The 12627-nt window shown below is 47.8% G+C and overlaps 4 protein-coding genes across 4 annotated transcripts; 1 reads left to right on the top strand and 3 right to left on the bottom strand.

The window, feature by feature from the left end:
• Positions 1-50: 50 nt before the first annotated feature.
• On the top strand, positions 51-993 carry LCP9604111_2343 (uncharacterized protein; the record flags this gene model as incomplete). The annotated part of the gene is made up of 2 exons (XM_039069810.1): positions 51-566; positions 622-993. The coding sequence occupies 2 exons, from the start codon at positions 51-53 to the stop codon at positions 991-993; spliced, it is 888 nt and encodes a 295-aa protein (XP_038932470.1).
• Positions 994-1285: 292 nt separating this feature from the next.
• Positions 1286-3067, bottom strand: LCP9604111_2342 (uncharacterized protein; the record flags this gene model as incomplete). Its single annotated transcript, XM_039069809.1, has 3 exons — positions 1286-1936; positions 1989-2738; positions 2807-3067. 3 exons carry the CDS (start codon positions 3065-3067, stop codon positions 1286-1288), a joined length of 1662 nt encoding a protein of 553 aa, XP_038932469.1.
• A 3857-nt stretch (positions 3068-6924) lies between these two features.
• LCP9604111_2341 (uncharacterized protein) lies at positions 6925-8015 on the bottom strand (the record flags this gene model as incomplete). Its single annotated transcript, XM_039069808.1, has 3 exons — positions 6925-7071; positions 7135-7493; positions 7589-8015. The coding sequence occupies 3 exons, from the start codon at positions 8013-8015 to the stop codon at positions 6925-6927; spliced, it is 933 nt and encodes a 310-aa protein (XP_038932468.1).
• Positions 8016-8304: 289 nt separating this feature from the next.
• LCP9604111_2340 (uncharacterized protein) lies at positions 8305-11792 on the bottom strand (the record flags this gene model as incomplete). Its single annotated transcript, XM_039069807.1, has 6 exons — positions 8305-8464; positions 8532-8891; positions 8947-10073; positions 10127-11474; positions 11534-11566; positions 11626-11792. The coding sequence occupies 6 exons, from the start codon at positions 11790-11792 to the stop codon at positions 8305-8307; spliced, it is 3195 nt and encodes a 1064-aa protein (XP_038932467.1).
• Positions 11793-12627: the final 835 nt, after the last annotated feature.

Raw genomic sequence — 12627 nt, 5'->3', positions numbered from 1 at the left:
CTTAAATTATGGGCTCATGCTGTAGCTCTACTTTGGAGGACCCAGACACAATGGCAGCTAAACCCAAATACAAGCTCTCCCAAGAGCAGATCGATCACTTCATGAGATTTGGGTACGTGCGTCTACCAGACTGTTTCTCGCGAGAGAAAGCAACCGAATGGGCAGGTGATGTGTGGACTAGACTCGGTATGTCACCAACAGATAAGTCGACTTGGACAACCGAAATTATCCACATGGGAGGCACCAAAGAAGAGCCAGTCAGGACCTTCGCTCCCAAGGCATGGGCGGCCATCTGCGAGCTTCTCGGCGGCGAAGACCGTGTAGCCCCGGAATCAGCCACTTGGGACGATGCCTTGATCGTCAATCTTGGATTGCCCGAATCCGAGGGTACATGGCCCCATCCTGCTGATCTACCGGGATGGCATGTCGATGGCGACTTCTTTACGCATTTTCTTGATTCGCCTGAACAGGCCCTGCTCATTACACCACTATTTACAGATATCCAGGATCGTGCAGGTGGCACTATGGTCGCCCCTGAGGCGATGAAATATGTTGCTGAGCATTTGGTATGTAACTAAGCCTCCTGTTCCACTTTTGGATATTTCTGACTCAAGTTTCTAGTACAAGCATCCTGAGGGCGTGACACCGTATATGTATCCCCGTGGCCAAGAGCCTATTGGAAACCCCGCAGATACGCCCTTTTACTCGGATATCGTTAGGAATTGCACAAATTTCTGCCAGATGACTGGTAAAGTGGGCGATGTGATTCTTCTCCATCCTTTCATGTGTCACTCGATTTCTGTCAACAGCTTGAGACATCCACGCGTTATCACCAACCCACCAGTAGCCTTGAAGCAGCCGTTCGAGTTTGACCGGAACGATCCCTCCAAATACAGTATGGTCGAGAAGAAAACACTAGAGATGCTTGGTAAAGACAGGCTTTCTGGCTGGAAAATCAAAGGGAAGCGAGAGTTCGTCATTCCGGAAGTATAAAAGCCAACTGGGTGAAAGTTATCGAGAAAGTGTGAAGATCACGGAGCAACCCATGCCAGCCTGATTGTCCTTCCGCTAGCTGAGAAATGGTGTTTCATTCTTATGTCAAATTAGCCTTTAGCCTGAAATCCGAGTCATTCTTACCAGAGCTCAAATGTTACGTTGATTTTTGCCCTTTCATTGTATATCCTTCCTTATACTCTGTCAGGTCAGCTTTTTGTGCTACTCCAATATGTCCGTGTTGCGACAAATCCAATGTCTTCTAATTCTGACACATACTATATATTCACATTCAGTTTTTTCGCCACAGGAAACCAGATGAAATTCCCCCGAAGATAGCCACACCCGTGATGAGACCCCATACCGCTTGAAACGCAGCGACCGAAACAATTGTAACCGCCTCTCTCTGTCTACTTGTCATGCTCACATCCTTCATCAGAATGAGATATCCGTTGGCAGAGTTTACTATGTCGCGATTCATCTCAACACTGCCAAATCCATTGGCGAAGCGGTTTAATAACACAACTCCCCCAATAGGGACCGCAACTGCCATACCCCAGGATCGCATGTAGTATGACATGGTTGTTGGTAGAGTTGGCAGAGAATCATCCTTGTCTTTAGGTAGATTCTGGATGCGAACATTGTAACTCGAAAGCAACAAACCATGCCCAAGGCCTGCTGTGAATAGCAAAAATATCCACGCTACGGTCGGCGTGGAGCTATCTAAAAGGATAGAGCATCCACTCGCAAGGGAAGTCAAGACCCAACCACCGGAGATGATCCACTGGGTGCATCTTAACTCTCTCGCAAGGATGACACCAACCACCGAGGCCGGCGCAATTGCAAGCCCCACCATGGCTAGCAAGGTGATGCCTGACAAAGTGGCAGACATATAATGAGTGGAAATGAAGTATAATGGGAAGAATTGCAAGTGAGCAAAAACCTGGACTGCCGTCAGAGAACACGAAACGAATGCAAGGAAAACGTCTACTAACCACAAAACCATGCAAAAGGCACCCTAGATGTGTCATAGTCATCATCCTCGACCGAAACACTCTCTTCCCGAACTGCGGATACAGAGCCCACTTGGACTCATAAAGCAGAAGCACGAGAAGAACCACAGCACCCACCGCAAGAGGTACAATCGTCTGCCAGTCTTTCCAGCGATAGGAGGTCCCACCGCAAGAAAGGCCAACCAGGAGAGCCCCAAGACCTAAAAGGGCCAAAGTAGCACCCGTCCAATCCAAAACGCGCAATTTACGCATCGGGATATATCTCAATGCGCGAAGGTCCACAGCAAACGGAATAGCCAGCAAACCCAGCGCGCAGAAAATAAAGTTGAAATAAAATGCCCACCGCCAGTCTGCATAATCGACAAACAAGCCGCCGATAACGGGACCGAGAATGCCGCCACACATTCGCGTTAGCAGAATATAACATGAATACCGCGAGTGCATGGATTCAGGCGCCGTATCGGTCATTACAATGAAACACAGACTCATTGCGCCGCCGCCGCCAATACCCTGAACCATGCGGCCAACTACTAGTTCCGCGAGACTCATTGAGCCGCAGCAGATTCCTGTGCCGATTGTTGCGAAGACTACAGCAATGATCCATATGGGCCCGTGGTTGAAGATCTCGCTCATCATTGTGAAGTAGAGTTGGCTGCTTGCGCTGAAAATGAGGTATATCGTGTTGACCCAGAATGTGCTTGCTAGTGGCTTTGCAAATTTGTTTGCGAGGTCCTGAATTGAGGGTTTGATCAGCTCTGTTATAGATGTTAAATAAGACGGGTGTATTGCATGTGACATACAGGCAAAGCTGGGATCAAGATTGTCGCATTGAACGAATCCATCATTGCCAGGATCACGATACAGATAAAGACCAACCATTCTCGCACTTGAAATCGCCTGTGTTGTTCTTCGGCTGAGGGTTCGCTCTCGAACAGTTGAATTGAGCTCCCCAGTGCTGGGTTTTGCGTCATACCGTCCAAACTTCGGACACTGTCCGGTACGCCGAAGTTGATTTTCGACTCATTATCGTAAATTTCTTCGGCTATTGAACGGCGTCCCATTTGATTTGATATTGGCCGTCGAAAATATTCTTGCAAGAATATGTACTTGTCGCTAAACTGTCGTTCGTCGCAGGAGCCTGGATATTGTGGTTTCTGAGGTCGACTGCGGCATCAATCGAAACTGAACAGCAATTCTCGCAGAAAATTTCATAGCTCGCATTATAAGGTCACCAACATCAACGTGGGATAGAAGAGTTGTGTAATAGGAGGTCCCTGTCCGCCCCTTCGTCGTCGGGAAACCTGCAATGGAGACGTTTAGGCGGATTCCACAAAAGAAGGGATACATAGTAACTCCATTGCTATTGGGCCTAAATGTGATCTTTCGTTATCCAAACCTTCTATCGCGGAAAATATTAGAGCCTGACCCTTAAGAATGACGGGTTAAAGGGCGCCAGGACCATACTGCATTCCAGCCTCCTCGCCCCTTGTTGGCTGTCGTGATAATTAGGTGCAATGACCCCAGAAGCATTCCGTGGATGACGTAAGGAGTCTTTATTCGTGAACGAGAATTTGGCAGAACTTACCTTGTCATTTGATATTCAGGTTGTATCGTAAAATCCGTATATAAATGTGTCGTTGGATGGCACCGTGTAGAAATTCTGGATAAGCTATATTATCAGGGAAACCCCAGGTAATGGCTTTGACTTTATTTTGTTTCTGCTAAAGCATAGGTACAGAAATCTGAAAAGCACCCAATAATTTGATAGCAATTAGTGAGGCCTTTTTGAACGTCTCACGCGAATAGATGTCCACGGCTACTTCCACGCTCATCTCGCGAAGGCTACTCGCCGCAGGGGCCGCTATCAGGGGGACACTCCTCTACTCCCCTTCGTACATGTTACATACCCAAATCATATTTCTCCAAATCTCTAGTCAGGACTTTGATTCTATGTGGGTCGTCTCCTTGGGAGACGTCTTGCCGAGTCTCCTGAAATGTGGAACTTACATGTGGACGGTTGGTAAAACGCATGATTATTTACCTTGCTATGGTTACGATTCCAAAATACTGTTGGTATTGTCTCCGTCATTCACGTGTTTGAGTGAGTCAAGCAGCGCGCAAAGTCAAGCAGATACATGACATGAACAAATAAGAATTGGGTTCAGCTATGGCAAGGAATATTTCTGAACTAATGGCAACCCGTCGACGAAAGCATCATAGAGTCGGGCGAAATTGCAAAGATATTCCTGGGCTTCTGCTGCAGACGGTGGCTCGGTAGAAATTGAGCATGACATTTCTGCGCAATGATGCAATTTAAATGAACTGCTGTTCAAATGGCATTCCCATGGCGGATAGTAGTGTTTACTAATTCGAGCAAGAGTTTCCTCCCAGCCACGTCCGCATGTAAGGATTGCAGCCCACCACTGAACTTCGGCAATATCATTACTTCCGATGTCAAGGTCGAAGTAATCGTGCTCTCCTTCACAAATATTCCATTGTGCATGGTTCTAGGTGTACACAACCTTATCATCTGTTGTTCTCCGCGTAGCTCTATCATCCGCGCCGAAAGGATATATGACTAGCCGAGGACAAACACACAGAGATAGTTACCCACAGGCTCTTGGAGTGGTTCAAATCCAGTCCATTCTGGAATATAGTCTGCTGACAAATTGCATGGGCGCAGTAAGTCATGGTGGTTGGCATCTATAACACCTTGTTGAAATCGCCATCAGAACTGGGAAGGTGACAGGCTTCTGCTTCCGGTGCGGCACGCATACAGAGCATTCTAGAAAAGTAATAAATACACCAAATGAGATTATCTAAAAGATAAGAAGAGGGAGGTTCGAGAAGAGGGTTACTTCGTCTCGGAGACGGTGAGGATACGGGATTCTAACCTCACGTGGACTAATAACCCACACGGCCACGACGTCAACTTCCACGCAAGATCAAGCTTTTATTTTGTACTCAGTCTGCCATCTATCCCCCTTAACATGTAAATGAATCGTGCTATTGATCAAATCCATACGCGAGACCAGAAAATACTCCACTAAAGAATATCGTATAATCGACGTTTAGTGGAGGAGGCGTGCCAAGATTTCCGATTAGCCATAACTCTGGCCGACGACAGGATGGCTTAGAAACTCGCAACAGGAAATCCGTACTTTTGCCACCATGAACTACACTGCGTGCTTTCCGTACTCGTTTTGCGCGGTAGGTTTGGTGAACACCACCCGTCTCAAGGGCAGAACAGGATCTATTCTCTTGACAATCAGGACAGATATACTTATCAGTGTCAAAACGACCATTGGAAGATAGCTCTGCACATTCCATATGTGACCAGGTAAAGCAGACCGAGCAGTAGACTCCAGATGCACCCGACTTATCTCATTGACCGCAACATGGTATAGAGAAGGGGAAATTTTGTAGGCTGATGGCACCGATTTGGGGAATGGAAGAGTAATACCATTTCTCAACCAAAAAGGACGCTTGTGCCATTGAGACCAAATCCCTCGGCATGGATGCCTTGAGGATCATGTCAAAAAGCTCCGTGGGTACTGTAACCCTCCAACACTCTCCGCACTCTGCCAAAAAGCCCTTCGGGCGATTTGAGGTGAAGATATAAGCCAATACCCTAAACTCAGGGGAGCAGCGCAGTGCTGAAGTATTGGTAACCAGGGTAATAGGGGAGGATTGAGATATATCGCCATTGCAAATCTCAAAAAGTGCGATATGCCGTATGCTAATGGCTATACCACGAACAGTCGTTGTGTGCTTGCTACTGCGGGATAGAAAATCTTTTGCTTTTGTAGCCATAGAGGTGCCGATTTGATCGGTGTTGCAGCACACGATCAGATAATTGTGGAACCAAAATATGTTCTCAGCAGGCGCTTTCCATTGTGGAAGGGAGGAAAATGTGATCGGGCAACTCCTCGGTATCCATATTCCTAACCCCAACGTCCCATGCTGCGACACGTAATAATTCAATAGCAAGGGCAGCGAAGATGAAAAACGAGCTTCCCCAGGTAGAAGGGTCGTCAAAATAGAACCGCCATGTAAACACGAAGTCTGTAAAGACCTGAAATTGCAGCTCGTTTAGCCGTGCAGGAATACTTTGCTTGATTTGGAATGAGTTCAATAGATCTTGCACATTGGTTTCGTCATTTGCATCATCCATGGCCAATGCTGCACGTCGGACGCTCGAGTATAGAGTCACTGGGTGACTGTAAAATGACCCGCATCCTCATCAATAGTATAGACATAATTCAGTTGGAAATGAAGCGGTGACGGAAATGGGACGGTATTTCATTCGAACTTGTCGGTTCTCGAAAGAATTCGGTGGATGGTTTTCAGTGTTGTCGGTGTGTCTGAGGATGAAGACTGTCCACGGGGAGGGTGGAACCAACGATACCATTTCCCTATAACGATGTTAATAATCTTTGATTCAGGGTCAGGGGAAGTCCTTACCATCGACATGAAAGTTCCAGAGTCCCCTGGTTACCATCGCGAGTCAAATTATGGAAAACAGAAAATCCCCTTAGTTAACAGAGCCTTGGAGCTTTGGAGCCCTTATCTCCGGAGTACGTAATCACCGGTTACCGCTAGATCGCCCGGGATTCTCCCGAGATCGGCTCGGCTCGCTTCGTTTTCCAGTAGATCATGGTGAGGAGTCACATGCTTTTATTCCTCTAAGGTCTTCTTAGTCAGATTATTGGCATAATGCTACAGTAGGTACTTCGAGTTGGGGATCACGCAATTCCGATTTACCTTCGAGTGCCAGTACATGGAACAATAGTAAATGAGCAAAGCAAATCGACACAGCATGAACCTTGATGTGGATAGTCCTCTATAATGCCACCCTGAAGTCTAGCAGGGCCGTTACCATATTTTTGTTGCTTTGCGATGCAAGAGAGAGTGACCCCTAGCACTTCTTGGGCAAGACATATCCCCCAATACTAACAAAGAACTGCATAGCCTGACCCATAAAATCCATAAGATCGACCCCCAACCACGAAGGCAAGAGCTTTGCCCTTGGCCCCTCGAGCTCTCGGAGATACTTACCGGCAACCTAAGCGAACCGAAAGCGATTTAGCACGATGCCAGTTCCTTATTTGCAATAGATATCTCTCACCAAAACACACTCCCCCTCCCGGTTGTCATCCAAAGCCATGAACGCAATAGCATCTGCAACTCGATCCGGGGTATTTTTCTCAAGTCCAGCCTCATCCCATCTGCGCGCAAAGCCCGCCGTGATATGGGTTGGTGTCAAAAATGGTGCGACAGCATTAACCCGGACGCCGTGTACGCGCGCAACATTCTGACACGCCCGTAGAAGGCCCAGCACGCCATGCTTCGACGCGACGTAGGCGGCTACACCGGTACCACCGAAATAACTCGATGTAGATGCAACTAGCAAGATTGACTTTGTCGGTTGGGGGCTTGTTGTGGGTGGTGTGGAGCATTTTGTATAGTGTAGTCCCAAGCGAAGAGCTAATTTAGGTGAGGAGGCATTCTGTCAGCATGTGAGCTAGCTGGAATTGTGTTTCAACTTGCGATTGAAGGTTGCAAATGGCGGGGTAATTCACTGTTCAATGTTCCTTTTAGATTGACATCAATTACCCTCCCCGCCTCCAGGCTCTCGAGAAGACGTCCGTTCGCATCCACGTTGTCCATGTCCAGGACCGCCTCAGACTCCATAATACCCGCGTTGGCTATGACGATGTCAAGCTTTCCGAAGGTGGTAATCGCCGTTTCGAAGCATGCTGTTAGCTCTGCCCAGTTGATGATATTGGTAGATACGAATAATGCACGGTTTGGGAATTCCATCTGTTTCTGAATGACTTCTTCGGCGCTGTCTCGTAGCTGCGGGAGGTCGGCGAGAACGACATTGGCCCCGTGAGAGTTGAATAGGATCGCGGTTGCGGCTCCGATCCCGCGGGCTGCACCGGTTATTAGGACTGTTTTACCGGCAGATTGGGGGAAGAGAGCTTGGTGGACTTTGACTTCGGTCATTTTGCTTTTTTTTTTTACATGGAGGCACCCCAATTGAGAAGGAAAAAAGAAAAGTGAGCGTCTGTTGCAAGTCGGGGTATGTGGTGATGTTGATCCGACTGCGGCGAAGCATATTGCGGGGTATCGTTGAGGGGGAAATCAACCGCGGTGATTTGTACGAGTCTGCGTTGATAAAGAATGATATAATGATGTCCGCCATCTCATTATGTACATGCCACGTCCAGATATGTATGTACAGAAAAGCTGCCTATCATGAAGAGTGAAGAGACGAAAAAGGAAAAAAAATACATCAATCGTTTTTGTGCCGATCATCAGGTTGTGATGATGCGTACCCGCTCAAATCCACCCTTGATCCCACCCGAGAAGTCACTCGCGACTCAGCCAATGACTCTCCTGTGCTTACAGCATGGAAAGAGAAGTCTAATTCGCCCACTAAGCCCTTGACAAGCCTAGAATGAATAGCACTGTTAGCAAGCCCGGCCTGGTTTAACAAAGAAATTTCTATTGAAAGCTTACCGCAGTAATCTGTCCATATCACCGACAATGCAACGGGTCGAAATTTGTAGAACAGCAAAAGCCGCGAATCCCGGCTCCGCAATGTGCCGGAGGCTTAGAAGCTCACTGTTAAGTTCATTCAAGCGGTTCGCGAAGCCATAAGGACGGGGTGCTTTGAGATACGGCGGTAGAGGTTGACGGTTTGTAATGCTAGCAGAAAGAAGGCAAAGCAAAGATGTGACCTCGTGGGTCGTCACTTTAGCAGCATTGAACAGCCGTCGAAAATCAGTCATCCAGGCGGTATCTGTAGGATTGTCGCCGTCGCCGAGATACATGATGGTATCAGATGCGTAGCCTAGCAAGCTGAGGTAGTTCACGATACTAGAAAGATAAGGACTATTAGTACGTAGAAAGGCTGTGGGGGCACATAACATACTTTTCTACACAGAGAATAATCGAATCATACTGCTTTTTTGGGAACCGACCACCGACCGGGACTTCCCATCGAAGGAATCCAGAGTATGTCCGTAAACCGGCTAGCATAAGCATCTGTTTTGCGAACACTTTGTGTCGTGCTTTCTCAAGTTTGCGACCCGGAGATGTCTTGAGTAAACGTTCGCCCTCGTCACCACGCATGCGACCGGAGACTGTCTCGTGAATGATAGAGTAGTAGTTCGCCAGAAGATATAACGATGCTCCTAGACTTTGACGGAGAACTGAGTGCTCGGATATTGGATATGGGAAGAACGTCCAAATGAATGCGACAGCGATACCGCCCGCCACAACAGCTAGCCGATAAGGTGCCAAGAGGTATATTGGGTAATAGGTCTGTCCATTGGATGTCGCGACCGCTTCCCCGACTCGGCGAACTTGAAGCTCGTAACCAACGATCATGGTTGTCGTGATGATGCTGATCATCCCCACAGCCCTGAAGCGGAACATCTTGATGGGGATGTAGAAAGCAATGGAGACAAAGATAAACAGGAAAACGATAATTCCAGGTATACTTTTACCTGGGATATACCAGATTAAAAGACTGGCTACCATTGCAAGGAATGTACCCAAAATCCGCAACACGAAACTGAAAATGCTCTGTCCCGAGGTGGGAGACATGCTGAGATTGACCATGATCAAACCCCAGACTAGTCTTTGCGCAGTAAAGAAGGTTTGGGTATCACGTAGGAAGGCGATGACTGCAATAGTCATGGTGGCACATGCGACACGGAAGCCATAGGTCGACTCGAACGAGCGCAGAAACCATGGAATGACACGAATTTTGTCCCCAATCTTCTGAAAACTAGTAGTCGGTGGCAGATGCTCCGGGTCTTTACGAAGTTTATAAGCCTCTCCAAGCTGGAGGATGTTGTTTTGTGTATGAATGTCACCCATATTATCATCTTCGTGGTCTTCCGGATTCAAAAAGGACCTGGCCCACTTCCACACGCGCTTACCACCAGGAATGATGAGTCGACTCTTTGATAACTTCCCTTTCGCCTGAATATGATCGGCATAACGGACAAAGTCAAGCACAGTTTGACCGGTGGAGTACAGCAATTGTTCCATCTGACTGTATGTTAGCTTCGGGCATATTAAGCGGGTAAACAGCAAAGGCTTACGTAGAGAAATAGATACAGCTGCCGCTGGCTTCGCTCTTTTTGCGTAGCTGATGTATCCAGCAAATCGGCGGTCGGCATTTCAGCAGAAGCAGGGTTGTCGAAAAAGTCGGGCGGGAGTGTGACACCCTTCTCCTCGGCCCATGTCTGCAAAGCAAGGCGTTTTGCACTCCCAAATTCGCGAAGTTTCTTTTCAAAATACTCGATAAATGCTTTTTCACCAGGAGCAGTGTTATCGGCTCTGGCCTCCACATCTTTGTCTTGCTCCGTTGAATTGTCATCTTCAGATTTCGCTGTAGCTCTGCGTTTGGGGGTCTTTGTTAGCCTGAAAACATACGACGTATGCAGTAATCCCTCGTCAATAGTTTGGATCATTACAGCGAAGGGATCGTGTACCGCCCTCATGATCTCATTCCACTCATGCACGACCCGCCGTCGGACATCCTCCGGGACTACAGGCTCATTTAAATCAATGGGCTTATTCCATCTGTTATAGTCTGACATGCGCTGAAAGATATCCACCACGAAGCTCAGCCCCACAACCGGGATCATAATCTGGCGAAGGTGACGGAAGATCGCCTGAAGATCGTCTGGTCCCAATTTCCCTAATGCGATCTCACGCTTCGCAAATGTGAGATCGCCGTGGAGTTTAGCGTGGATATCCGTGATCTGTCGGACTGCACCACGGATTGCTTCTGCCTCGGGACTGTAGACCTTTCCCTTTTTGCCAAACTTTTCACGGGCATCATCATAGGTCTCTGTGCGACCGAACATGTCATCCCTTTCCAATGATTGAAAGTATAGAGCATGAGCATGCAAGCCCGAGCGAAGCCCGCCAATGTAGCTCGCCATTTGTTTTAAGACGACCTGCCGTGACGTCATAGGAAGGATCAACAGCGACGTCGCTGTTGAAATACCGAGACCAGTAATGAAGGCTTTGAGCAATTGGCTCACCATACTGAACGCGGCTGTCATAGTCTTCATTTGCGGCGCGTATACCGAAGCAATATTTGCAAAAATCGCGTAAATAATCACGGGGAACTGCAGCTGTGGGTTTTTGGCGCGGAAGGTGTGAACCATCCAGATTTGAAAGAACAGCCACAAACAGCTAACAGCGGACGCGGAAGAATTGTATGGATCAGTAGAGTCAGTAGCGGTGTGTTGGCGCGCCCGGACACTGGAGAACATTGTCAACAGGGCGAAACATGCTGCGATAGAGACAGCCAAGAGGTCAAAGATCATCATTTGGATAAACTTTGCGCGGGGCATGATCGCAAAGCCCAGAATCGAGACGATAGCCACGAGATAGCCTAAAGTCGTGTACTCGTCGGCAACAGCCATGGATTGGTAGCTGGATTAAAGGTTAGACTGATTCTGACAGACCGGGAACTTCTGAGGTTGGTAACTCACATAGAAATGGCTATAGTTGGTGGAATACCGCCCCTATAGTGGCTGTTAGAGATTTCAACTGCGGCATATTGCAGGCTTGGTCCTGAACTCACTTCATCATCAAGAGGATGGTGGGTCTGTCCAAGCCCGTCTTCTGCCATGTTTTTTTGACGAAACCGAAGAATAACGTTTTCCTCTTGCTTGTATCATCTTGAGCATCCTGCTGCGACGGCATTGACCCAAAGGATGAGCCCGACTGATGAGTTTGAGGGTTCGCCATGTTTACCGCCGTCACACAGTGGCCTCGGCTCAGCAACAAAAACAAAAGATCCGAATCTTCAGGAGCGTTGTTTTGACATCACCCACGTGACTTTAGAATCATGGATCTGAGAAATGGGGGAAAATGGTAGAGTTCAGGAAATGTGACAGATTTGGAGAAACCTCCAGGTCTAGTTGAATAATGCGAAAGAGCAAAGGAGTCGGTTTGAAATGCCGATCCTGCAGTACACCCCGCCCTGGTGTGATTGGCTGCCATATGTGGGGGAGGAGGATGTACTCCGCATGAGTAAACTTGGCATGTTGGTGCCTTATTGGTGCCTGGCTGATGCTTGGCTAGTCAGGCTAGCTACCCGTGGACTCTCTCAGCTTCGTCAGAGAGACTCAATAACATTGCTATATTTGGTATCTTTCGCTTTCACCCTAAACATCTAGCTGATGGTATTGGCTATAACCCTATGGATCAGTCTGCCATCCGGTATCTGCCCCCCGCTACCCACGGTTTCGGGATTGAGACCGAAGGTATGCAGGCCATATGGCGTGAATTCGCGAAAACCGTCGACTTTCGCCGTGAAGTGAATACAAAGTACTGACAATGGTAGATGGTGGAACCTCCAAACTTGAAATTGCTCCAGATTTATGCGATCTTTCTCAAAGTTCTTCTCTTGTAGAATCAAAGTAGGACCCAAGTAGATATTAAATCAGGGAAGACATATAACAGCTCTGCTTGAAGGTGGTAAATCTTAAGGACTTACTTATGTGGAACGTAGAGGTAGACCACACATCACGGAACTACACCTAAAGTTGTCCTAACTATCTAAAGTGTCTTCTATGCCGAA

This window comes from Penicillium roqueforti (assembly GCF_015533775.1).
Source record: "Penicillium roqueforti strain LCP96 04111 chromosome Unknown scaffold_02, whole genome shotgun sequence".
Lineage (NCBI taxonomy): Eukaryota > Fungi > Ascomycota > Eurotiomycetes > Eurotiales > Aspergillaceae > Penicillium > Penicillium roqueforti.
The sequence above is the reverse complement of the archived record's forward strand: the minus strand, read 5'-3'. Positions and strand labels throughout refer to the sequence as shown.